At 60.9% G+C, this 23,879-nt stretch overlaps 3 protein-coding genes across 3 annotated transcripts in view; 2 read left to right on the forward strand and 1 right to left on the reverse strand.

Annotated features, from left to right (window-relative positions):
• Positions 1-279: 279 nt before the first annotated feature.
• On the forward strand, positions 280-11,787 carry AUP1 (AUP1 lipid droplet regulating VLDL assembly factor). The gene is made up of 12 exons (XM_084263635.1): positions 280-390; positions 808-945; positions 1,733-1,883; positions 2,769-2,956; positions 3,044-3,116; positions 6,201-6,274; positions 7,118-7,184; positions 7,753-7,858; positions 8,194-8,340; positions 8,517-8,680; positions 8,882-8,970; positions 11,610-11,787. Exons 1-12 carry the CDS (start codon positions 341-343, stop codon positions 11,656-11,658), a joined length of 1,296 nt encoding a protein of 431 aa, XP_084119761.1. The 5' UTR covers positions 280-340; the 3' UTR covers positions 11,659-11,787.
• Positions 11,788-12,211: 424 nt separating this feature from the next.
• Positions 12,212-14,430, forward strand: LOC311191174 (BCL2/adenovirus E1B 19 kDa protein-interacting protein 3-like; the record flags this gene model as incomplete). The annotated part of the gene is made up of 6 exons (XM_084263273.1): positions 12,212-12,278; positions 12,767-13,025; positions 13,135-13,264; positions 13,385-13,479; positions 13,623-13,772; positions 14,070-14,430. The coding sequence occupies 6 exons, from the start codon at positions 12,212-12,214 to the stop codon at positions 14,116-14,118; spliced, it is 750 nt and encodes a 249-aa protein (XP_084119399.1). The 3' UTR covers positions 14,119-14,430.
• A 259-nt stretch (positions 14,431-14,689) lies between these two features.
• LOC311190856 (dedicator of cytokinesis protein 2-like) overlaps positions 14,690-23,879 on the reverse strand; it is a gene marked incomplete at its 5' end in the record, with an annotated part of 59,146 nt that continues 49,956 nt past the window's right edge. Inside the window, 20 exons of the mRNA XM_084262900.1 lie at positions 14,690-15,535; positions 15,614-15,747; positions 16,220-16,331; positions 16,546-16,696; positions 17,157-17,251; positions 17,596-17,733; positions 17,875-17,958; positions 18,097-18,273; positions 18,542-18,628; positions 18,881-18,965; positions 19,069-19,150; positions 19,317-19,458; positions 20,421-20,525; positions 20,675-20,764; positions 21,294-21,413; positions 21,507-21,597; positions 21,908-21,948; positions 22,239-22,395; positions 22,914-22,999; positions 23,677-23,825. Of these exons, the coding sequence (XP_084119026.1) occupies positions 15,446-15,535; positions 15,614-15,747; positions 16,220-16,331; positions 16,546-16,696; positions 17,157-17,251; positions 17,596-17,733; positions 17,875-17,958; positions 18,097-18,273; positions 18,542-18,628; positions 18,881-18,965; positions 19,069-19,150; positions 19,317-19,458; positions 20,421-20,525; positions 20,675-20,764; positions 21,294-21,413; positions 21,507-21,597; positions 21,908-21,948; positions 22,239-22,395; positions 22,914-22,999; positions 23,677-23,825 (2,216 nt within the window). The 3' untranslated portion in view covers positions 14,690-15,445. The remainder of the gene's footprint in view (positions 15,536-15,613; positions 15,748-16,219; positions 16,332-16,545; positions 16,697-17,156; positions 17,252-17,595; positions 17,734-17,874; positions 17,959-18,096; positions 18,274-18,541; positions 18,629-18,880; positions 18,966-19,068; positions 19,151-19,316; positions 19,459-20,420; positions 20,526-20,674; positions 20,765-21,293; positions 21,414-21,506; positions 21,598-21,907; positions 21,949-22,238; positions 22,396-22,913; positions 23,000-23,676; positions 23,826-23,879) is intronic.

Below are 23,879 nucleotides of genomic sequence, written 5' to 3' on the forward strand. Positions count from 1 at the left end.
CGCTGGGAGTCGTAGTTCCGAGGAGGAGGGCCTGACGGAAGCGGCAGCCCGCCGCGGGGGACGCTGGGAGTTGTAGTCCTGCCGCGGGCTGTGCCGTAGCCGCAGCGCGGCTGCCAACAGGGATGGGCAGGTGGGGCCTGCGGAGAGAGCAGCTCACGAGGCCTCGCGGGCCGGCGGCCGCCAAGGGCCTTGGGCGAGAAGGGGGGGGGAACGGGGCTTGGCGCGGTGCAGGCCGGGAAGGTGCCGCACCTCCCATGCTGCCCCGCGCGGGCGGGGCGGGCGGCCGCGGGGAAGATGGCGGCGGGTGTCGGGCGTCCCTGAGGCAGCGGCTGCGGTGGGCATGGAGACTCCCGCGGCCCCGGGCCCCGAGCGGCTCTTCGACTCGCACCGGTGAGAGCTGCGGGGAGGGCGCCTGGGGAGCGCGCGCGGCCTGCACCCTGCTCCGGGGGGGGTGGGCCGCGGGTTCCCGGGGGAGGCCCCGTGGGGGGGGAGGGGGTCCGCGCAGGAGGCCGGGGCGGCCCTGTGGGGAGACCCCGGGTGTCTGCTGGGGGCAGGGGCACCCTGCGGGAGCTCCGTGGGGAAGGTCGGGGTGTCCCGCGGGGAGGACACGCGAGGGATCACGGCGTGTCCGGGAGGCCCGCGTGGGGGCCCGGGGCGGGGTGGGGGCCCCGTTTGGGAGGTCCGGAAGGTTACACGGAGCGAGGGACGCGGGGTGGGCCCTGGGGTGGTCCCTGGGGAGGGCGGTTGGGTGCCCGGACATCCCGTTTGCTGTGCTGGGGCTGACCCTGCTGCTCTTTGGCCCCACAGGTTCCCCACCGACGGGTTCCTGCTACTGGCCCTGCTACTCTACGCACCCGTGGGGCTCTGCCTGCTCATCCTGCGTCTCTTCATCGGTGTACACGTCTTCCTGGTCAGCTGTGCCCTGCCTGACAGCGTGCTGCGACGGTGCGTGAGCCCCGCTCTCCCCAGGCAGCAGAGCTCCTGCCGTGGCCTGGGGTGGGGACGTGGTGTGCAGATGCTGCTGGGGGGCAGCGTAGGGTGAAACAGCTGCCCTCACTCATTTGGGGTCCATAGCTGCAGAGGTGTGACACACACAGAGGTTTACAGGGCGCTGTGCTTTCAGGCCATTTTGTCCCCAGGACTTTCTCAGCCTGCCAAGACCAAAGCTGGCAGTTGCCTCTTGAGTGCTCAAGGACTGATCTCAAACAGTTGGATCAGCTGGGTATCCTAAGAAATTCTTCAGGGGCTTGCCTTCCCCATATTTCCCAGGTGACAGAAGATAGAACAAGGGGAAATGGCATGAAGCTGTGCCAGGGCAGGTTTAGATTGGATATTAGAAAAAAAAATGTTACTGAAAGAGTTGTCAGGGCCTGGAACAGGCTGCCCAGGGAGGGGGTTGAGTCACCATCCCTGGATGGGTTCAAAAAAAGGGTAGATGAGGTACTTAGGGATCTGGTTTAGCATGGGATGGGAATGGTTGGACTTGATGATCTTCAAAGGTCTTTTCCAACCTTGTGATCCTGTGATATTTCATGCTGCAGCTACAGCTCTGCAGGCAGCCTTCAGCCCCCGCTGCAGCCCCTCAGCGACTCCTTTCCCAGGCATATCGTAGCGTTTCCACTTTGTACCAAAGTCACCCGAGTTCCCAGGTCCCTGTGTTGTTGGTTGGATGGGTAAGCCAGCAATGGCTCAGACTGCAGGGCTTGAGGCAAACCTCCTTCCCCCATGCCAGGTTTATTGTACGTGTGATGTGCTCGGTGCTGGGCTTGTTCGTGCGGCAAAGCGATCCCCGGCTCCGTGACGTCAACGTCAGGGTGTACATCGCCAACCACGTGACGCAGTTCGATCACAACGTCATCAGCCTTCTGACCTCATGTAATACGGTGAGTGCCTTGCACTTGGTGAGTCTGGGAGCACCTCTCCCAAGAGAAGCACACAGAGAGCTCCCTGAGAATTCAGGTGTAGCCCCTCAGCCTCTGCAGCTCCTGTTAGCCCAGGATCGCGCAAGCCTTGAGCTTTCTTTCCTGTGGCTCAGTGCTCTGCAGCACAAAAAGAAAGAGGGTGAGGAAGGATGGGAAATCTTAAAGTGGGTGTTGATTTTATTGAAACAGAGTGGGTGAATCCCAGCATCCTTATCTTTTCCTGGGTATTCATATAGGTGGTGTTGGGAGCGGGTTTGGGTGTGGGCTTTTTTCCCCCCCTCATTGAGTGCTACTTCTGTGCCTGTGGCCAGAGGAGCACTGAGGGACGGGAGCTGTGTGGCAGGGTGGTGGTGCTCAGGTCATTCTGCTGGGCTGGTGGTTGTGTAACTTTCCCTATGGTCTTGTGAAATTCCTTGTGTCTGGAGTTCCTTGAATCAACAGGCTCCGAAGGCGCCTGGGAGCGAGTTGATCAGGTCTATATCCTGAACAGCGATAGATTTGCTGCTTCCCCAGAGAAAAGTAACTCTGGGAAGTACTGTGTTCTTTGCTGAGCAGGCAGTTTGTGCCTCAGGCAGAGTGCAGTCCAAACTGAAGATGGGGAATCAAGTTCCTAGGGAATTTGAGGCCAGATGAAGAATCAGATTCCTGGGGAACTGGGGCCAGAGCAGTTACTGAAGCCTGGCAGTAACATGTTCTCTCTTACTGGCGCTGTTAGTGTGTGGGCTGTTCTTTCCAGCCCCTGGAGGCATTTATGGGAGCAGGAGCTTTGTCTCCCAGTGCCCACTGGGCAAGCAGGCCACGAGGGGAGGACAGGGTGGCATTCCTTGCTCTCGCTTTTCCTTGCAGCCTGCTTTGAACGGTGCCCCCGGCTTCATCTGCTGGTCACGGGGATTCATGGAGCTGGGAGTAACAGGAAGCCGAGCTGAGCTGGTGGATTCCTTGAAGGTTTATTCATCCCACAGAGAAAACCCACCGCTGCTGCTGTTCCCAGAAGAAGCTGCCACCAACGGCCGGGCCGGCTTGCTCCGCTTCAGGTACTAGGACCGGGTTTCCCTGCGGCGGGGCTGTCACGGCTTTGGTTTAGCTTTGGGGTCATTCACTGCTGAATTCTTCCTTTTCAGCTCTTGGCCGTTCTCAATCTTGGATGTGGTACAGCCAGTTGCTCTACAAGTTCAGAGGCCTTTGATCACTGTGGTGAGTCAGGGACGTAGGGCAAGGAGGATCTGCGGAGGCATGTGTTGTGTGTGAGGGTCTCAGCGATGCCGTTCATTCTGCTGCTGCTGCTTTGAAGCCTGTGGGTAGTGCAGCCCAGTTTTGTGTCCTGTCGCCCCAGGGACTTGCTGCTCAGTGCTAATGCTGTTCCTTAAGTGCCTTCCCCAGGGAGCTCCTGCTAAGTCCCTGCTCTTTTAGTTACACTGGCAAGTTAGATAAACGTTTCAGTGGCCCGGCTGCGTAACGCTGTGCTGTCTGGGTCCCGTGACCGTAGCACCACCACCGTGTCTCATCTCCTCTTTGTGAGTTCCCTGGTTTCTGAAGTGCTTTGAAAGAGTAGCTACCATCACCCCAGACAGTGGCCGACGTGCTGAAGGTTACGCAAGGCTCTCTGGAGCAGGTTCTGGAACTCTTGCCTCCCAAGGCAGAGGTGATGCAACATTCGCTTCAGAAAAGTGACAAAGTTCATGGTGATAACACTGGTGCTGCTGAATCGATTGCAGTAGAACTGTTCTCAGCTTACTGAGGTTTTGTTGGTTTTATGGATCTACTTGATTAAAAGATGGTTGTCCCTCTCTACTCTGCTCTTGTGAGGCTCCATCTGGAGTCCTTTGTCCAGATCTGGGGCCCACAATACAAGAAAGATGTAGAACTGTTGGAGAGGGTTCAGAGGAGCCACAAAGATGATTAGAGGGCTGGAGCACCTCCCCTACGAAGAGAGGCTGAGGAGCTGGGCTGCTTCAGCCTGGAGAAAAGGCTGTCGTGGGACCTCATTGCAGCCTTCCAGTCCCTGAAGGGAGCAGAGAAACAGGAGGGGAATCAACTTTTTTAAAGGGTAGACAATGGCAGGACAAGGGGGAATGGATTGAAGCTAAAGGAGGGAGGGTTTAGATTAGATATTAGGGGGAAGTTTTGTTACAGAGAGAGTGGTGAGGGCCTGGAACAGGCTGCCCAGAGAGGTGGTGGATGCCCCGTCCCTGGAGGTGTTCAAGGCCAGGTTGGATGGGACCCTGGGCAGCCTTCCGTAGATCCAGGCCTGGAGGTTGGTGGCCCTGCCTGTGGCAGGGTGGTTGGAACTCTGTGACCCTTGGGGTCCCTTCCAACCCAGACCAGTCTATGATTCTATGGTTTGTATTTGTCTGACATTCTACTTTATTCTCTGTTGTCTACCTTTTTAAGATGGGCAGATTTAAAGCCGCTTACCAGCAGGTCACAAAAAACCACTGCCTGTAATAAAACATCAGCATGGAGGTGTCTTTAAAAGCAGATTCTGTGAGGGGTTAGTTCTGTGCCCCGTGCTGTTTAGTGCTGTTGTTGGCACCACAGGTGACAGTGCTGGTGAAGTTCAGGTCAGGGAATAACGAAGCAGCTAGATAATTGATTGTGATCCCGTGAATTACTGATAGCTGCCAGTGAACAACTGCTGCTTGTGAGTCTGATGTGGTCTGGGTGTGTAACAAGGGTGCTGACACTGTGCTGTTTTGGACCGAGATGCAGTTTTCTAGTAGTGAAGAGAGGTTAAATTTTTGAGCAGCTGCTCCAGAGAAGCAGGAATTTGCCCCGCTGTGGACTGCTTACAATGACTGTATCACCCTGTTATGGGTTTGGCTCCTCCAAGGAATTCTGTGAGATGTGACCATTTGTGTATTTGCTTGCACATCCTTTCCCTGGTGAACACTGGGGAGAGCAGCCTGTGCATAACTGCAGGTCTGGGTGAAGGCACTGGCTGTAGGCACTGCTTGGCTTGGATTTTTACCTTCAGAGGTCGAGTGGGACTTAATTGCTCTTGACAGACATTGGCTGAGTAAATCCTGGTGGGTTTCTTACCTGACTTCAAACCATCAGAAACTTCTGAGGACTGGAGACGCGATACTTTGGGTGTTGTGACCGGTGCTTTACAGAAAAAGGCTTCCTCAGGCACTTGGGTGTTATCTAACAGACACTGCCCTGAGCAAACCCCTGCCTTTGAGGTGAAGGAAGACTTTTCTCCAGCTCCAGCTGGCTCAGCTTTGAAGGAGGGTGATGTTCTGTGGCACAGGGCAGCGTAGCTGAAACCTGTCTGTCAGTATGGCTGTAAGAGGTTTGATTTGAATTTCTGTTTATTGAAGGGATGAGGCTTCTCCTTGTTACCTTTGCTGGCTGTGGTTTCTGGGCTTTCCTCATTGGTAGCCCCTCTCCCCAGGCTGTGAAACATGCCAGGCATGAGGCTTGTCTTGGAGCCACGCTGCTTTCAGGTGTGAAAGAACTACACTCTGAGCTGCAGATCTTGAGATGGTGTTCTCACCAACTTGTGGAAAGCTTGATTGCTGTGGGGTAAAAGTAGCCAGGAACAAACCCCCTAGGAACAGCATCCATGCTTTAGGATCATTGAAAGGTGCAGGCTGGAGGGAATCCCTGGAGTGCTCACCTGTGCTCTTCTCTGGGTCAGACTAGCTTCTGAGGATGGTGCAGCTGCTCGGGGCTGTGTCCCCTTGGCAAGGATGGAGAGCTTCTGAGCGGCTGTTGCAGTGCTCTCTGCTGGCTCCTTAGGAAAAAGGTTATTTACTGGGTTTTAGGAATGAGAGGAAGGTAGTAAATTGCAGCTTGCCTTTAGTGATCTATCTTCAGAGAGATTTGTTTAAGACTTCAGAGTGTGGCCTGCTTGGAAATGAAGAGGTAAAGCTCAGGGGAGCTCAGACATTACATGGGCTGTTCCCATCAGTGTGAGGGAGGATTGTTCATGATTCCAAGGAAGCATTAGTGGGTCTGAAGGCATTTTTGGTCCTTTCTAAAAGCACAGTCTCGTAGAGAATGTGGAGATATGGAGGGGAAAACCTTGCTGTCCCAGTGGGAGGAAAAGATGAACAGTGAAAACTTCAACTCTCTTGCGCTGTCTGGCGAAGACTAATGGAGGTGAATCTGCTCTGGGTTTGCCATTCCCTCTTTCCCAGTCCTCCAAATCTCTCCACCCACCCACCTGTCACTCGCTGTCGTGGCTTGGCTGTGTTCTGTCTGCCTGCTTCCCTGGTGGAGACCTGACTACCTCCTGTTTCGTGGGCTGCAGTCTCATTGTGCTCTCTTCCCCAGAGTGTAGCTGACTCCTCCTGGATTACAGAGCTGGTCTGGACCTTCTTTGTTCCCTTCACAGTTTATCAAGTAAGGTACTATATCTCTCACTCTCTCTCTTCCATTTGGGGCAGGGTTTAGGGTGGACAGAGAGCTTGAAGTTTTTGCCTGTAGGAGATCTTTTGGTATGCACTGACACACACCCATGTTGTGGTGTCTCAGCATGGCTCTGGTCCATGCCAGGCCCAGCTTCTGGACCAGCTTCCACCAGCTTCTGAACTGGTGAGAGCTCTTGGTTCCTGCGTTGGGTTGGTGAAGGAGAGGGGTCTCTCAGGGCGCTTACGTCAGGTTTGCTGGGTGTGTGTTTGAAACTGGCTGCCCTGCTGTAGTTCACCCCGGGGCTGCTCCGGTCCCGTGGGTGGTTCCCTGCTGGCAGCTCATTCCTCTGGCATCTGTTTCTTCCCTGCAACCCCTTGTGAACTGCAGAGGAGGGTCAGATGTGCACCTAGGTGAGCCCAGGCTGCCTGAGTAGTGTCAGCATGATAAGGGTCCGTAGGCAGCGGAAGGGGCTTGGAGACAAATCTAGGGGTTGGGGTGTTTCCGTAAAGACAAGACTTGCTGTAGCTTTCCCTGGCCTTGCTGATCTGCTTTCCTGTAAAAGGTTTGGCCCTTCCTGGCACCTTCACCAGGAGATACTTGGCATGTTACACTTGAGCCCCAGTAAAGATTCAGTGAGGCAGTTTTGCCTCCTCAGCCGTGCCTTGCCCTTCGTTCTGCCAGCTGGTGTTGAGGTCTGACGCTGGTCTTGCGGGGAGAGATTTGGGGTGAGCAGGGATCGCTGCGGCGGGGGTAGCACCGTTGCACTACTGATCCCAGCTGGGGCTGGCTCCTCCAGCAGCCCTTGAAGCAGTCAGCCCAGTGCTGTTGTCCCCATTCAGGTGGATGCCGTCTGTCCCCAGACGAGCTGAAGAACTGAGTGAGGATTTTGCGCTCCGAGTTCAGGAGGTAGGAGGATGCTGTGGGAGAGGGATGTGTAGGACCACTGCAATTTGGGATGGCCACAGAAGAGAGTGGGGTGCAGGGAGAGTTGCAAATGGCATTTCTGGATGGGTGTATTTGTATGATGGGAACTCTGGCCCGTATTTACTGCCCTGTACAATGACTCAGTTTTGCCATGGCCTGTTTGCTACACCCATTAATCCTTTCTGCCTGTTTCCAAGGCTCTCCCCATTTAGTTCAAACCTTTCACCCCCTTTTCGTAATACTGCAAATCAGATAAAGGGATTGTTTCTCCCCCTTTCCCTTACATGCTGGGTACTTCGTAGTTCCTGTACCAAAGACCTCATATCTCCCTGTCAGCCTGTTTTGGCAGGATGATATTGCCTACTCCTGCTCCTTCGTGTGCTCCATGCACCACAGATGCATCACTGAGGCCCTGGAGAAATCAGTTCCCAGTCCTCTTCCCCTTGCCATGGCTCCACGGAGCCCTGTACATCCGATAGGCTCCCCTGCAAGCTGGGAATGCTGGATCACGTGTGTTGTGTATATGTGATTCTTCTCTCCATTTCTGCAGCTCTTGGCCATGGAGCTGGGTGTGGTATCCACACGGCTCACTGCAGCAGATAAAAAGGAGCACATGAAGAGGCTGAGACACACATCGCTTCTCCCCTTTGCCCCAGGTGGGTGTCCCACGTAGTATCCTGATGCTATGCAGGGGGACTATGTGGGGGCAGGGGGGCTCTGTCTGTCTGCTCCTGGTTACTCCTGCGTGGAGGGAGAAGGCGTGTTTGACATCTCCCTGGGGAGCAGGGGCTGCCTCTGTGCTCTAGGCTGGGTGTTGCAGCTAGCTGGCAGGGAGAGGGCCACCACTTCCCAGCACAGACATGATGGTCATGTGTAGGAGGTCTGGCTTTCTTAGCACACCAGCTCGTAGCAAAGGAAGCAGAGCTGTTGCAACTCGAAGTCTCTGCATGTTTAGGCCACCCCTTTGTGCCCACTGTTCTCTCTCCTGCAGCCTCAAGCCAGCCCCTGGCAGCCAGGCCCAGGACAACTTCCAGTTTGACTGGTGTTGCTCCTGAAGATGTGCGGATCACGGCAATGGCTCAGCGGGTCAAGGAGGTGCTGCCCCACGTGCCTCTGGAGGTCATCAGGATAGACCTGGGTAGGTGACACGTGGGGTATTAACAGTGACGCTGGGTCACCTTCCATGCAAGTCTCTGTGACAGCTGAAAGCAGAACCCTCGTCCCTGCTGCACTGTGGAGCACAACAGCAGCAGGGATGCAAGGGTCCTGATGTAGCAGCTCTGTCTCTCTAACAGGTCCTCTTTGTCCCTACAGCCCAAACCAACTGTGTGGATACCACCATTGCCAACTTGCTGGAGGGGAGGGTGCCCTTCCTCCCTGAAAGTAGGGAGACCAGTACTGACCTGCCTGCTCCGTCTACCTCCCAGGCTGCAGCTGCTTCTGGCATCCAGGGCTCCGTAGCTGTGCCTTCCTCCAAGGTACCTGTGGTTGTGTCCTCTAGTCTGATGGCGTGTAGCCAGAGCATGATGACCTGTGTTCAGGGCTAGCCATGACGTCAGGGAAATGGCCCATTTTAAACTGGAGACCAAGTTGGCCTGCTGGGTCCTTGCAGAGCCACTAAGAAGGTCTCGTGGCTCTGTCTGACCATCTCCTGATGGCTCTTGTGCTTTCTCCTCCAGCCAGCTACAAAGCAATTCGCAAAGTCCCCTGTGGAGCGGCATCTGTCCTTGCAGGAGCGGAAACGAGCGCTGTACGACTACGCGAGGAGGTGAGTCCACCCGCTCCTCTCCGTGTCAGGGTCCCCTGAGGTGCCCAGATATGCCCCAAGCAAGGGCCAGCCCTCGCTTTGCCTCGTGCCCTCCCAGAGGCCAGGACAATGGAGGTGAAGGAGAGAGGAGGCAGATGTTTGTCTGCTTTGCCCTTCCCAGCGTGCAGCCCCTTGTCATTCTGGGGAAGTGCTCTTTGTCTCCTGAATGCCACTGGGCTTCTGGTGTTGGGGACTAGGTGGGATGGAAGCTGCTTGGAAACACAGCTGCTGAGGCATAGGGTTTAGCAAGGAAACCCTGTTGGATTCTCTGGTGTAACAGATTTGACTGACAGAAGTTCCTTGTGGGCCTGTAGATTCCTTTGAGATCAGTGTTGATGCTGTGGACAGCTCGTTTCAGAAGGAAGTTGCTGTTTGGCAACAGGGACAGCACAAATTAATTTTCCTCAGTATATGTGGAGAATAATAGGGAGCAACCACGACCTCCAGGCGTGAATTTGTCAAGGCAGATGTTGGAACAAGTGTCCAGTTCCAGTGTCCTGGTCTTTTTTTTAAAGATACAGAAAAATCAGAGGGAGTTGGGAGGGGAGGTGAGGTCTGTTTAACTGGCTGTAGGTGAGATGCCAAACTCTGTATAATTCTGGGTGAAGGAACCAGGATCTGAAACGCTGGGTAATCTGGTAGAGAGAAGCAGAGTAGTAACGGATGGGTACAAGCTGCAGGCAGGGAGACGTCACGCAGGCAGCAGGGTAGTGGTTCTGAAAAGGAAATGGATTCATCCCTGGAATAAGCTTCCAGCAGAAATGATGGTTTCTCAGATGGCTCCTTAGAAGGTGCTGTAGAAGGTGACAGAGGTAGCAGAGTGTTTGGCTCAGTCCAGAAGCCTGTGACTGCCAGGTCAGGCCTCCGCTCTGTAGGGTGTTGCTGTCAAGGGGAGAACCCATCTGGTGTCACGTTTGGGTGTCACACTGAGCGACAGAAGAGTCAGGGGAAGATAGTGAAGGTTCAGGGATCAATCAAACCTTTGAGGTCCTGTGACATTTTGACACCATATCAGCTTCTCCCTGCTGTTGGAAGTCGGGAATTGCCATGGCTGGAAGCTGAAGCCAGGCAAATTCTAGTGCCCATTTCTAAAGGGCCAGTCCTGGGTGACTCTGGGAGCTCTTAGTCACCAAGAATTTAATATAAACAGGTCTGGTTTTCTGAACAATCATTTCAGTTGAGAGAAGTGATGTCATGGAATAGTACTGTGGTGTAGAGGATGGTAGATTGTCTTCAGAGATGCCCCCTCTCCCCCCTGACCTTTTAACATGAGCACAGAGGTGGCTGAGGGCTTTTGCTGGATCCACCAGGCATGATCTGTACACCCACTGAGCCAGAGTGGAAATCCATTCCTGTAGATACCCCACCAGCATCTGTTGCTCTTCTGCTTGCCGGCCTTGTGTGTCCCTTTTCTGAGGCTCTTCTAGCCCTCGAGTAGTGATCTCTGAGAGGAGGGGGTCCCAACGGGATTTGTGCTCCTCATCTGTCTTCACCCCAAAGGCAGGTTCCCCTTTCTGTCCCAGATTTGTGAGCAGGTACATGTCCATCGCAGGTCCTGAGTGACAGTGGCAATCCCTGTCACTCTGCCATCTCAAGCCCAGAAAAGGTTTGCAGCTCGGGCCCTGCCAAGTGTTTTGTTTTCATGTGTCCCCCATTGGGCAGAGGGCTGCTGGAAGGGCCGGCCATGAGGCGTGCCTGCTTTCAGGGGAGGATTGACGTTTCGGTGCCCAGCGAGCGCTGGTGTTGAACAGCAGCACCCAGGGGCTGTGGCAGAGGCTGGGTGTCCGTCAGTTCAGGGTGGTGATCGCAGGAATCCTGGGGTCTCTGGTGTAACCTCTCAGTTTCCCTGGGTCTGGCACCTTGCCTGCCTGCGGGGCCTGGAGCATCGTGTGGCTGAGCCCGAAGTGAGGTGTGAGGCTTAGTGTCCACGTCCAGCGCTTGGGGACGCTTACAGCTGCTTGCCAGCACCCCACTGCTGCCAGCACACCCAGGCAGAGCGTTGGACAGGGAGGGGCCGGGACGGTGTCACAGGGCGGGCCGGCAGAGCCCCCGCCTCAGCAGAGCCTGACTGGGAGCCTCGGCCCGGCAGCCCGGGCCGGGTTCGTGCTGTGGGGCGGCTGCCGCGGGCAGGAGGCGGAAACGGGGCGCGCTGAGAGCAGCGTGCGGTCTGGGGAGCGGCCCCGCCGGTTGCCGAGGCTGGGCCGGGGGCTGCGGGGGGGCACTGGGCAGGGGGCTCTGTTGGAAGTCGGGAGTTGCCATGGCTGGAAGCTGAAGCCAGGCAGATTCTAGCGCCCAAGGGCCAGTCCCGGGTGACGCTGGGAGCTCTTAAGTCACCAAGAATTTGATATAAACAGGTCTGGTGACCCGTGCCCCCCTCCCCGAGCCCCTCTCCCCGGGCCCCCCCCCCCCCGGCCCCTCTCCCCGGGGCCCTGCGGGCTCCTCTCCCCACTCGGCGACGCGCGGACGGAGCCTCCCGGCCGAGTGCCTGCGGGAAGCGGGGGGGGTGGGGTCCCTGACAGCTTCTGATCTGGGCGGGGGGGGGTAGGGGGGCGGCGGCGGGGCCATCCCCGAGCCGCGCCTGACGGCGCTTTCTCCCGCAGGCGGTTCGCCGAGAAGCACGGCGCGGCGCGGGCCGGCGGCAGCCCCTGAGCGGCCGGTGGCGGTGGCGGCGGCGGCGGGGGGACAGGCCCCGAAGCGCTCGTACCCTGCGCGGCCGGGACGGGACGGGGGGCGCCCCCTGGCGGCGAAAATAAACGGCGGCGGCAGCGTCTGGCGCGACTCGGCTCTGCGGGCACTGGGGCGCGAGGCGGGGGGCGGGGCCACCGCGAGGCGGGGGGAGGTGGGCGGGGCCGGGCCGGCTCCGTGCGGCTCCGCACGCGCCGCGGCCGCCGCCCGCCCGCTCGCCCTCTCGCCGCACGTAGGCGCCTCTTAAAGGGGCGATGCGGTGGGACCGGCACCCCCCGGGCCGGGGGAGCCGCGGCCGGCGGTCGCTCCCCCCGGGGCGGTGCTGGGGGAGGTGAACGCTACCAGCGCCCGGCCGCCGTCGGCGCTTCCCCCTGGGTACCGTCGCTGCGGTCCCCGCGGCACGGAGCCGGTGCCCTTTTAAGGCGCGAGCGCCCGGTGGTTTTATTTACATGGGGGCTGGCGGGCGTCACGTGACTGGCAGCGCGGCGGGGCCGAGCGCGGCTGCACCCGCTGGGCCATGGCGTGCGCCGGCGACGACGGTCCGTGGGGCGCCGGGGTCGATGGGTTCCCGGGGGGGGGGACTGGTGGGCACCGGCTGGGGGGCCGAGTCACTGCGGGCACCCGGGGGGCTGGGTCGATGGGGAGTCCCGGCACCGTGGGGAAGGGGGCGGGGAGGAGGGAGGTCGATAGGGGGTCCCGGGTGGGCTGGCGTGACCTGGGGTATCTGGGCCCGTGGGATCCCGGGTGGGCTGACATGCACGTGGGAGGGTCTGGGTTCATGGGAGGCTGGGGGGGGTTGTCGTGGTTGGGCGGACACACCCCAGGGGTCCTGGGCAGGCTGGTATGCACTGGGAGGGGCTGATTCCGTGGGGGTCCTAAGGGAGCTGGTCTGCACCGGGGGATGCTGGGTCAATGGGGTGTTCGACAGGCGTGTGCCACAGGGGCGGTGGCAGAGGTGGGTAGGAGTCCCAGGGGAGTGGGGCTTGCCAAGGAGCAGCCATGGGCAGGTGGGCATGTACAGGACGTACATGTGTTAGAGACCGTGCATGGTGCCCCTGTGGTCCCTGGGCAGTGGTGCAGGATGCACCGGGGAGGGTGTGCCAGGATGGGGTGAGCCAAGGAGGTTTCTTGAGTGGAGCGGGGTCTGCTGGTGGGCAGCACGAGGGACTAGCTTGTGCTGGGCTGACGGCACCCCCAGGCTCCTGGGTGGAGCTGTGGTGTGGCCCAGGATGCCCAGAGCCCGAGCCTGTGCCCTCGCGGTTCTCCTCTTGCCATGCTGATGTGGAGCAGATGCTGCTGGAGGCCCAGCTGGAGACAGAGAGCGGTGATGGGTGAGTCCCAAGCAGGACCCCAGGCACCTGGAGTCCTGCCTGGCTGAGGTGGGCATTGTGGGTTCGAGGGGCAGTGCAGGCCTGGTGACTGAGGGGTTTGTGTTTGCAGTGCCCTGTTCACGCTGGGCTCTCCAGCCTGGAGCGACGGTGGAGCTGGGCAGGTGAGTGAGCAGCCTGGGGAGAACGAGCTGCTCCCTCCCTGCAGCCGGCCCCAGCCGGCCTGTCCCCACCCCCGGGAGGTAAGTGAGCTGTCCCCCTGCGCCGCGTCCCGTGGGCTGTGCTGGCTGCGCTGCTGGCCTCAGCTGCCCTACACCTCGGCCATGCTGCTGGCCTCACCTGCCCTATACACCCCCTTCTAGCAGGATGTGCCAGATGAAGCCGAGCGGAGGGAGCGACACCTGCCAGCGTCCCTCAGCTGGGCCTGTGCCCGCCGCCCTCGGCATCTCTCTCGAAAGTAAGGCCCGTGTCCCCCACCAGCGTGCCCCACTGTCCCCTTCCCTCACTGTCCATGTCACCACCCCATCCTGCTGTCCCCACACCCCCCTGTGAGCTCTGCCCTCTTCCCTCATGCTCCCTTTAACCGTGCCCTTTTCCCAGGGAGTTTGCCTTTGTGTGCTCCCCCCAGCCGGTGCTGTGGAGCCTGCAGGGAGGTGTGGTGGGGAGGAAGAAGAGACCTTTCAGTTCAGAGCTGCTGCTGCTCTTCATCCCCTCGCTGCTGCTCAGCCACGTGCTGACCCTGGGACTGGGGTGAGTTTCTGATGGGCCTGTCCTCTGCTATCAGGTGGCCTTGGCCAGAACCGACTGCTCAAGTGCAGGCAGGGCGAGCCCTGTGCTGCTGGGTGTCTGGGTGGTCTCTGGCTGCCCCAACCTTCAGGGGCTGTCCCCATGGGAAGCGAAGGAATGCCCATGCTTGGGTTTTGTCCTGCACTGCTTCTCCTGGCAGCTGGTCTCCATGGCTGCTGCCCTGTCCCCTCACTGCTGGCTTGCTGAGGCCGAGTAGGCTGCTCCCGTGCAGGTGCCTTACGGTCGCTCTCTCCAATCCAGGATCTACATTGGGAAGCGGCTGGCAGCCTCCTCGGCAAACCCGCTGTGAAGACAGAGCTCAGCGAGAGGGGGGTGGCTCCACCACCCCACCCTGCTCCTCTGCCCGGCGTGTGGAGGGACCCCAGGCACCAGTGCCGCCCATCCAGTCCCAGACTTCGTGTTTGGCACAAGGTGCTGCATCCTCTTGTCCCTTCTTCAGCTCCAACCTCGGGAGCTGATCCTACCCTCCCATGTAGACAGGAACCCACTGAAGGCAGCTCCCTACTGCAGGCAGCCCCTGCCCTCCCCCTCCCTTTGGTTACGGGTCCAGGTTCTCCCTTTTTAACATGAGACTGTAAGTACAACTCCCGAGCCCGCAATAAACACCCTGCGCCAGCTTGGGAGGCAGAGGAGTGTGCCTGCAGTCACTGTGCCATCCCAGCACGGCCCAGCATGAGCCTGGTCCCCAGTGGCTTCAGGTCCCCAGGTGCTTTGCCAGCCACAGGCCCCAGGCTGCAAGAAGGAGTCCCCTCTCCTTTTGGGGGGGGGGGGGCAGGTCCCAGCACCAGCGTGGCCATGGAAAGGCCCCTGGTTGGGCGGCACATGGGCAGGGATCAGTGCTGTGGGATACTCAGCCTGGCTGCAGGGTGCCTAGCTGATGCGTTAGTCCTTTATTAGCTGGCTGTGGCCTGCTGCAGAGGGAGACGGGCTGGAACCCAGTGCAGCCAGCCGAGGCAGCGGCACCAGCCTGGCACAGGCAGGGCTGCAAGGCCAGGTAGCTCGGGCAGAGCCAGTGCTGCAAAGCACACCATGGCCCAGGCCCGCTCCCAGACCTGACCCCTTCCCCATGCCTGGCCCACAAGCGTTTGTCCTGGTGCTGCAGGATGGGATGGGCCGCTGGGGAGAGCAGGAGCAGAGGGAAGAGCCAGGGGAAAGCTGCTTGGTCCGTGTGTGGCACAGCTCACAGTCAGTGCTGGGTGAGGGAGGGAAGAGCCCCCTTCGCTGTGGTGCGGTCCTGCTGCTGGAGGGCTGCGTGGGTGGGAGCTCAGCACAGCTCTGTGCAGGAGAGACAGGCTGGAGCTCACTGCTCTGCCTCAGCGGGAACACCAGTGGCTGGGAATAGGCAAGTCCCATCCCTGGAGAGCGGCAGTAGCCAGGCCCGGCTGGATACAGGGTGGCAAAGCCCTGTGCTGCCCTGGCTGTGGGGTGGGCAGGGCCATGCAGGGCGCTGAGGGGGTCGGTGCTGTGTGGGAGGCGGGTGAGGTGTGGTTCGGAGGATGAGGATGAACTGGGGCTCAGCACAGCACCCCACCAGGAGCAGGGGCACCCCAAGCTTTTCTGTGCCCGGGGGCTGGGGTGGCCATGAGCAGACAGTGCGGCTGTGGGCAGGCACCGGGTCAGAGCTGGGACAGGCGCTTGGACTTCGGCGGTGGAGGCGGTGGGGACTTCAGCCCTTTATTTCCATCCGCTGGCGGTGGTGCAGATGCCTGGGAACAGAGAGGGTGATTACTTGGGGGTGGGGGGGAGAGGGGGGTGGGGGCAAGCAGGGGCTGGCTGGGCACTACCTTCCCTCCGTTGGCAGAGTCGCTCTGCTCGAGGAACGTCTCGTACACGGTGGGGCTGATCTTGCGGGGCAGCGGCGCGGCCTTGCTGGCGCTCTTCACACGGCCACCGAAACCCGTGGGCGACAGGGACAGCCCTGTGCAGGCAGAGGGGGTGGGATGGGCAGGTCACCCAGCCTGGGGGGCCACGGGGTGCAAGCCCAATTGGGAAGAAGGGAATTGACTCCCACTGGGAGCTGAGCTCAGCACCAAGACTGAGCCTTGCAAGACCCGTTGGAACGAGGACCAGGATCAACAACCAGCAGCCCCCCTCCAGGAGCAGCGGGAGACATGCAAGCTGCGTGGGGTCTGCCTGTGCTTTTGGAACCGAGTGCTCCCTGCCTGCCTCCTACTGCAGGACATGGCAGCACCATCATGGGGGTGGGCTATGGGGTGAGGGTGCCTGCAGTGGGGTGCTGGTGCAGCCCGGCTGGGGTGGGGGCACAACCCTGCTCATGGAAACAAGGGCTGGCTGCTGCTTGTGGCTGTAGGGATTGGGGGAGGTGACCCCCAGACATGCCAGGGTGGAGGGGGGGTGGGATGGGAAGGCACCCAGAGCAGAGGGAGTACCTGCATTGCTGTGCTGAGCACCGGTGGAGTCGCGGCTGGGTGGGGGCTGTTTCCCCTCAGAGGAGAACAGGTTGCTCTCGCTCATGTTGCGGGAGAGTCTCCGCTTCTCGTCCTGGGGTGCAGAGTGGGAGGCTCAGCACCTCAGCACGGGGGGGGAGGCTGCACGGAAGCACCCGCAGCCCCAGGAACACAGGACCCTCTGGCAGGGTGCGATGTTCCCCCCAACACCCTGCCCAAAGCCTCCAGTCCCCAGCCTTGTGCTGCACCTGCCCTCCCTGCTCAGGGGGTCCCTGGGGAGAAGGGTGGCCCCAGGGCTGTGCCATCACCTTGGGCTCCGGCAGCTCGGAGATGGACTGGCGCAGGTCCTGCCGCCGGTACCCGAAGAAGGCGCTGGAGCGGTTCTCCTTGCGCTCGGTCCTGCGCTCCTCGCTCTCGGCGGTGCGAAGGGAAGGCTTTGGGGTCTGCGTCACCTCCGTGCTGTGGAGCAAGTCTGGCTGGTGAGGGGCAGGCAGGAGACAGGGAAGGGGGAGCTTGGCTATGCCATGGGGCCAGCCAGACCATGGCTAGGAGTGGCCACCTTCAGCCAGGCACCAGCACCCCCTCCAGCCGAGCTCAGCGGGGGATGATCAGGGGGAACAGGTCAGCAAGACAAATATGGGTGGCTCAGGTCACAGCAGTATCCAAGCGAGCCTGGGGGCTGCACAGGGGGTCTCTGCTCCGTGCCCCTTCACAGGGACAAGGCCACGGTGGTGGCAGGGCAGGATGGACCCCTGAGATGTGGCTTGGCGTAAAGGGAAGCTGGGAGGGCAGTGGGCTGGGGAGGTGCGAGAGAAGAGTCTGGGGTAGAGGAGAGTGAGGGTGGCTCAGCAGTGTGGGGCCAGCCAGGAGGGCTGAGGGTTGTCAGAGGGGGCGGCCTGGGGACAGCGCTCCCCACCACAGCACTTGCCTGTCTCCAGCGTGGCTCAGCCGGTCCCAGTCAGTCCCCCAGGCCATGGAGCGGGGTCGTCCACTCCTCCTGTCCTCGCAGCAGACCTAAGAGCACAAGGAGCCTGAGAGAGAGTCGGGAGGGATGAGCATGCAGAGCTTCCCCTCCTTCCCTGGGCTCAGCCGGGGCCAGCAGTACCCTCTCCACCTGGCCCTGCTTTTGTGCCACTATCAGTCACCCTGCAGCAGTGCCACCCCCCCACCCAGGGCAGGCAGGGACCCCAATGTCCCCCAGCACAGTGTCCCTCACCCTGTTCCTGCTGCAGCTGCGGCCCCATCGAGCTGCTGCCTGCTGCTCCAGACCCGCACTGGCTTCTCCAGTGTCATCCCACAGTTGCCATGGAGCACCCTGGCTGTGCCAGCACCGTGCTTACCACCACCCCGGTACTCACCATCTCCCGCACCCCGTACTGGCTCTCCACCTTGGCCCGCAGCTGCACGAAACACTGCTCCATGCGCTCGTGGAAGGGCCGCAGGTCCTCCGTCACCTTCCGCCTGTGGATCCGGATCCCCTCCGCCAGCAGCGGGGTCTGTGGGAGAGTGGGGAGGGACAGGGCTGCCTGGGCTCACGGGGCTGCCCTGGGGACAGGGTGCTGGGCACTCAGCCCCCTAGGGCAGCCATCCCCTCCAGCCCCCCCCCCACCCCCCAAGAGGGATACCACAGGCTATACCTGCCAGGCAATCAGGTCCTTCAGCTTCTCAATGTTTGCCTCATCCTCAGGGTGCTCCTGGAGGTAGGACTCCTGGAAAAAGGCCTGTAACGACACCCCCCCCCAAATCCTGATGGGCTGGCTGGGCTCCAGGCAGGCAGGGACAGGCCGGATGCGTGCTGGTGCCCACAATCACCAGCCCCAGGAGTGCCCACACCGGGCAGAGCGCCCACGTGTCCTCACCGTCTCGTACTTGGCAAAGCCACCCATGACAGCAGGGTCCACGATGCCGTTGAGCAGCATGGAGAGCGGGTTGACGGGCAGGCTGGGGTCATTCTGGTGCCGGTTGATCTCGCTCATGATCTTCTCGTTGGTTTTCATCATGGTCTCGATGGCGTTTTCCAGGGGGGAGATGTTGGTCTGCGCCCAGGGAGGGCAGGCAGGTCAGAGCTGGCTGACCCAGGGCCCTGCCTGCCCCGGTGTGAGTCGGCCTGTGCCAGGAGAGAGGCCTTGCCAGGGCACCAGGACCCAGGCAGGATGTGCTCCCTACACCCCGGCTTCAGCCACGTGAGCGTGGGAAGCCTGGAGGGGGCTGGGGACAATGCGTCCTCCTGGACACAGAGGTTGTGATGCTGCTTAGGGAAGCCCTGGGAGGGGCCCACTCCCCCCACACCCACCCCCACCTCACCGTGCTGGTGGAGATCACCACAAACCAGCGCAGGATGCCAGGCAGGGGGTAGGCTGTGTCAAAAGTCGTTCGCTCGATCCACATGGTCTGCAGGGAGTGTGGCAGTCATCCCGCTGCCCCCCTCCCCACCGCCCTGGGATGCCCCTGGCTGTCCCATGGGGTAGGGGGTTCCCAATTCCCATGGGCACAGGACCATCACCTCCCCCATCCCAGGACTGGGGCACACCCTGTCTCTCCCATATTCCCCATCCTCTGGACATTGGCTAACCACAGGGCCACCCCAGCTCTCCCCATCCCTCCCAGCCCGGGGTCCTGGCAGCCCCCCCAGGCAGCACTCACTGCAAATTCATTGTCTGGATCCTTTGGGCCTTTCTTGAAGGGCCGTGAGTAGCTGAACTTCTGGACATGGTTGGCTTTATAGAAACTGCAGAGGAGGGAAGGGGCAGAGCATGGGAGTGGTCCCTGTTGTGCCCCCTCCCATGCAGAGCAGGGCAGGCACCGCCCCCCCTCCAAACCCGGGCACTCACTTGGTGATCTGCTCCGGGATGCTCCGGTCCTTGAACCGGGCCTTTGCTTCCTCCACCGGCTGCACAGTGAAACACTGGATGTCTGTGGGAGTGAAGGAACCACAGGCACACGCCGTGGGGGACAGGGGCTGCAGGGGAGAGGGGCCCAGAGCCTGGATGGGGACAGCCCCAGGGGTCTGCAGGGAGGCACCAAGGGGCCCGTGCAAGGGGAATGAGCTGCCCTCCCAGCCCCTGTGCCTGGAGGATACACTGTCCTGGGGAGTCAGTGATGTCCTGGCCAGGTGGAGATGTGCTCTTCAGCTTCTCAGCGTTGGGGAAGGGGCTCAGCAGCTGCATCTCAAAGTCTTCCCTGCGCTCATACTCCTTGCCCCGGTAAATGAAGATCTTGTTCTGTGGGGGAGGAAGAGGGCAGCCTGTCCCAGCCTCCTGTGGAGCAGGGCTAGGGAGCCCCCAGCCCCCTGCTCTGGCTACAGCAAGCCCTGGCACATTAGGGGTGGGGGCACCGATGGGGCTGAGTCTCCAGCTGAGCAGGAAACCCCCCTCTTGAGAAAGTATGTCCCCAAACCCAGGGACTGGAGGAAAAGTGAAAGGCAGCTGGCACAGACAGTCTTTGGCCAGGCAGGCAGCAGCTGGGACCTGTGGGCAGTGGATACAGACCCCCCCCACCTCCCCCAGGAGGCAGCAAAGAGCCCCTGAAACACGCCAAAACGATGCCACCCTCACTACGGCCGTGACAGCAGGATAGGAAAATAAAGGTGACCACTTTGGCTGGAAGAAGCCACCAAACACACCAACTGCTGTCTGAGCGGATTAAAAAACCCTCAGGAATGTAATAGGAGTGAATGGGGGTGAGAAACTTCGTCCAGAAAACCAGCCCTGCTCTCAAGGGTGGGTGCCAGGGGCCTGTCTGCAAGCATGGGGATAGGGAGAGGTGCTGTGCAAACCCCAGCCCACAGCATCACCCCACAGGGATGGCGAGAGGCTCGGCAGGGAGAGGGTCAGCGGGGCCCCCACAGTGGTGCTGGAGGTACCCGAAGCTGTTCAGCACAGACCCCCTTCTGCACCACAGGTACCACACAACAAGACCCTGTTCCACCCCTGGCAAATCCCTGCAGGAGGGACCCTGTGCTGCACCCCACACCGAGCCAGCCTCCCAGCCCCCCCGCTCGCCCTATCCCTGGGGACACCTCCATGCACCGCCAGACCCACCCTGGCCCTCCCAAGCCTGGTCGACAAGGAGCCTGGTCCCAAGGGAGCAGGGACACGATGGCTCCATTCACAGAGCGCGGGGCCGAGACCCCAGCGCGGGCAGGAGCATCGTGCCGGCTGCCGGGCAGCCGGGAGCCGCCTACCCGGAGGAAGGTGGGGAAGCCCTGCCCGTAGTAGCCCACGGCGAAGTAATCCGGGCTGGGGCGCAGCACCTTCAGGATCTTCTCGTAGAACTTGGCTTCCCGCTGCTGCAGGGGGAGAAGGGCAGGAATAGGGGTGGGTCAGGGCCCCGCCATGGGACAGGAACCCTGAAGACCCCCCCTGCCCCTCCCCACAGCTCGCTGGCTCTGCCAGCAGCCGCCCCCCCCCCCACCCCCCAGCCTGGCTGGGCTCTCACCAGGATGTCACTCAGCATTTCGTAATCGAAGACTTCGGTCTCGTACTGCTCTGCCAGCTCCTTGCAGATGTGGATGGCCTCCTCCCACATCTGCAGAAGACAGGACCAGGGCCCCAGGGTGTGGGGTGAGCAGGGGCACTGGAGACCAGCCCGAGGGGCTGGGAGGTTCTGGTTCCACAGGAGACCAGCCCCATCTAGGAGGGCTGCTCTTCAGTAAGGAGGGAACAGTTCTCCCCATGCAGGCTGGTGGTCCAGCTGGACACTGGTGGGCAGCAGCAGGACTTGGCTTCCTACTGTCTCCAGCACCAGAGCCCCCTGCCCAGGTAAGCCCCACTGCTGGGGTCTTCCAGCTGCTGGCCCCAGGCAGCAATGGGGCTGGGGGCTGACTGGGATGGGGTGGGGGCAACACAGCCGTGGCAGCCAGGCAGCTGAGGGGTCGAATTGTCCAGCTTAGGCTCATGGTGGGACAGCTCCAGCCCCACCACAGTGGTGGGGAGAATGGATGGGGACTTGGAGCAGGAGGCAGCAGTGGCCAGGGAACCAGGCTCGCCCTGGGACAGCCCAGCTCCCACTGTCTGACTGGGATGAGGGGGCTGCAGGGCCACGTGGTCACGCTCACCTTGCCCTGGTCAAAGTAGTCGATGATCTGGTTGTAGAGAGCCTCTTTCAGCTGGCGCTGGGTGTGCAGGCTGGGGCTGTGCAAGCCCTGCATGGGGGCTGTGTTCGCCTCGTCCGACCACTGTGCAGAAGCAGCAGGAGCCCATCATGCTGAGCCCCCCCCCTACCCTGGCAGGGCAGCCCCCACGGTCCCCACAGCCCCCCCGTGCCCCACCTTGAGGAGCCGGGCATGCAGCAACAGGGTGTAGGCTCCCTCTGTGTAGTTCTCGTAGCTGACGTGCAGGTCCTTCAGCTTGTACAGGTACCTGGGAGTGGGGTACCATGTGTGGGGCACAACCCCGACTAGCCTGTGCCCCCCCACGGGGGGGGCATCCAGGGTGGGGGACAGAGCCCTCAGCGCCCAACCCCTCTGGTCACTCTGCCATCCCGTGCCTGGGGCCAGGGCAGCAGAGCCTGGGGCAGCCAGGGGCCCTGGGACCCCCCACCCCAGGGGTGATGCCAGGGGCAGCAAGGGGCCCTGGGACCCCTCACCCCAGGGGTGATGCCAGGGGCAGCCAGGGGCCCTGGGACCCCCCACCCCAGGGGTGATGCTGGTCTCCCCAGGGCTGTGCTCACCTGATGTACATGGCCTGGCGGTCGATCTCCTTGTAGAAGTTCTGGGGAAGAGCAGAGCAGCCCGTTCTGAGTGGGCTCAGGAGGGAACCCATGCCACAGCCCCCACACCTTGCTCGGGGTCATGACACTGTGGGGACCCCCCACACACAGGCACTGGGCTGCCCTCAGCAGCAGGGAGCTGCACTGTGCCGCCCAGGGGGACACTGGATCTGGCACTATGTGCACCCTATCTCTGCTCTGCTGGGGGCACTGCAGCTCCTGGGGAGGCTGGGGAGGGGCAACACACGGTGCTGAGCCCTGGGGGAGCTGGGGGCATGGGGCAGGTTCCTACCAGGAGGTTGACAGTGCAGCTCATGCTGTAGGTTTTGTTCTCATCATTCATCACAGCCCGGTAGTCGAGGAGCCGCTCCAGGAGCCCAGTCACCAGCGCAACGAAGCTCTTCCCAGGCTCAGCCAGCTCAGGGTGTTCCTGGCAGAGGCTGAGCAGACTGGAGAGGAGAGGAAGTCATGGGTGTCTGCATGCTCAGCTCCACACTGCTCCCACCACTGCCCCAGCTCAGGTCCTCTGAGGTGCAGGGAGTAGGGGTGTGAAGGGCCAAGCACACCCAACGAGGACAAAAAGCAACACCTGGTCTGCAGCAAGGCCAGGCAAGTCCTGTAATGTACCCCAACACGTACATCAGGGATGAGGGAGAGACCTGAAAGCTCCATCCTGCAGATGAGTCTGTGATGGGCACCACAGAGCAAGAGCTGAGCCTGGGCTCAGCAGGGGCATCACCTGGGGTGGGGGCATTATTTGGGGTAGGGGCATTGCTGGGGGCAGGTGGGGCAATCTGGCTGCATGGCTGTGGTGTGGAAGGGGGCCGGTGCCCCAAGAAGCATGCTGTGGGTCAGGGCACAGCGTGAGAGGAGCTGGATGGCAGAGATTCAGCAAGACAAGAGCACAGTGTGCAGCAGAGGGTCGTGCCCTGGGGAGGAGGGTGTGGGGAGGTCGCTGTGCACTCACATGCTCTCGAAAAGCTGCTTGTACTGCTCGTCGCCCCGGCCGCCCTCCACCTCGCTGTCCAGCTTGCGCAGGATCTCGTCCTCAAACTGCAGAGAGGTGCATGAGCACAGCCCAGGAGCCAGGCACACCCTGAGCCTGGCCCCAGGCTGCTGCAGGGTCCACAGGGGCCAGAACCAGCTCAAGCCCCTAAAGAGCCCCCAGGATCAGTTGCTGCAGCCTGTTCCCTGGGGCTACCCAGTCCATCCTCCTCCCAGGCCATGCTGTTCCCTGGCACACAACACAGCTGCAGACCTGGGTGCAAACAAGGGGTCCCAGCAGGACCCCTGCCATCCACAGCTCTGAGGGCAGTCCCAGCCCCTCTCCTCCCATGGGACAGGGTGAAAGGCTTAGAGGAGACAAATGCTACCTAATCATAACCCAAAACCACCTTTTGCATGGAAGAAACACAGAGCAAAGAGGGAAGTGGAAATGCAGAGGTGTGTGCAGCCCTCCCCCCTCCCACTATGCTCGTTTCCAGGCAGTGCTGGGACCAGATGAGTGGGTGATGCCTGCTCCCCCACAAAATCCTCTGCATCACCCATTGGCTCTCCCTGCTCCTCATGTCCCCACCTGCTCCCTCATCCCTGTCCCTCATCTCTCGGTCCCACAGTCCCAGATCCCAGGATGAGAGAGGGGAGGCTGAGCATCGCCTGGCCTGGGCAAGGAGCAGGATCCATCTGCTCTGGCCTCCTGCTGTGGCTCAGCCCCGGCCCTGGGCACTCACCCTGCTGAAGCTCTTGGTCAGCTGGTACTCGCAGAGCATCATGTCGAAGAAGATGGGGATGGTGGACCTGCGCAGCTCCAGCTCCGGCACCAGCGTCATCTCCAGGATGGGGCCCACCATGCCCGGGATGAACTCGATCTTGCGATTGCCTGGGAAGGGCAAGGGAGAAGGGAGGGGTTGTGTGGGGTCCGTGGGCTCCTGCA

The sequence above is a fragment of the Gallinula chloropus genome (genome assembly GCF_964237585.1).
Source record: "Gallinula chloropus genome assembly, chromosome: 4".
NCBI lineage: Eukaryota > Metazoa > Chordata > Aves > Gruiformes > Rallidae > Gallinula > Gallinula chloropus.

Coding starts and splice junctions, on each gene's coding strand:
- AUP1 (XM_084263635.1), top strand. CDS start 341: ATGGAGACTCCCGCGGCCCCGGGCCCCGAGCGGCTCTTCGACTCGCAC. Junction 391..807: donor CGGCTCTTCGACTCGCACCG/GTGAGAGCTGCG, acceptor TTGGCCCCACAG/GTTCCCCACCGACGGGTTCC. Junction 2,957..3,043: donor GCCGGCTTGCTCCGCTTCAG/GTACTAGGACCG, acceptor CTTCCTTTTCAG/CTCTTGGCCGTTCTCAATCT.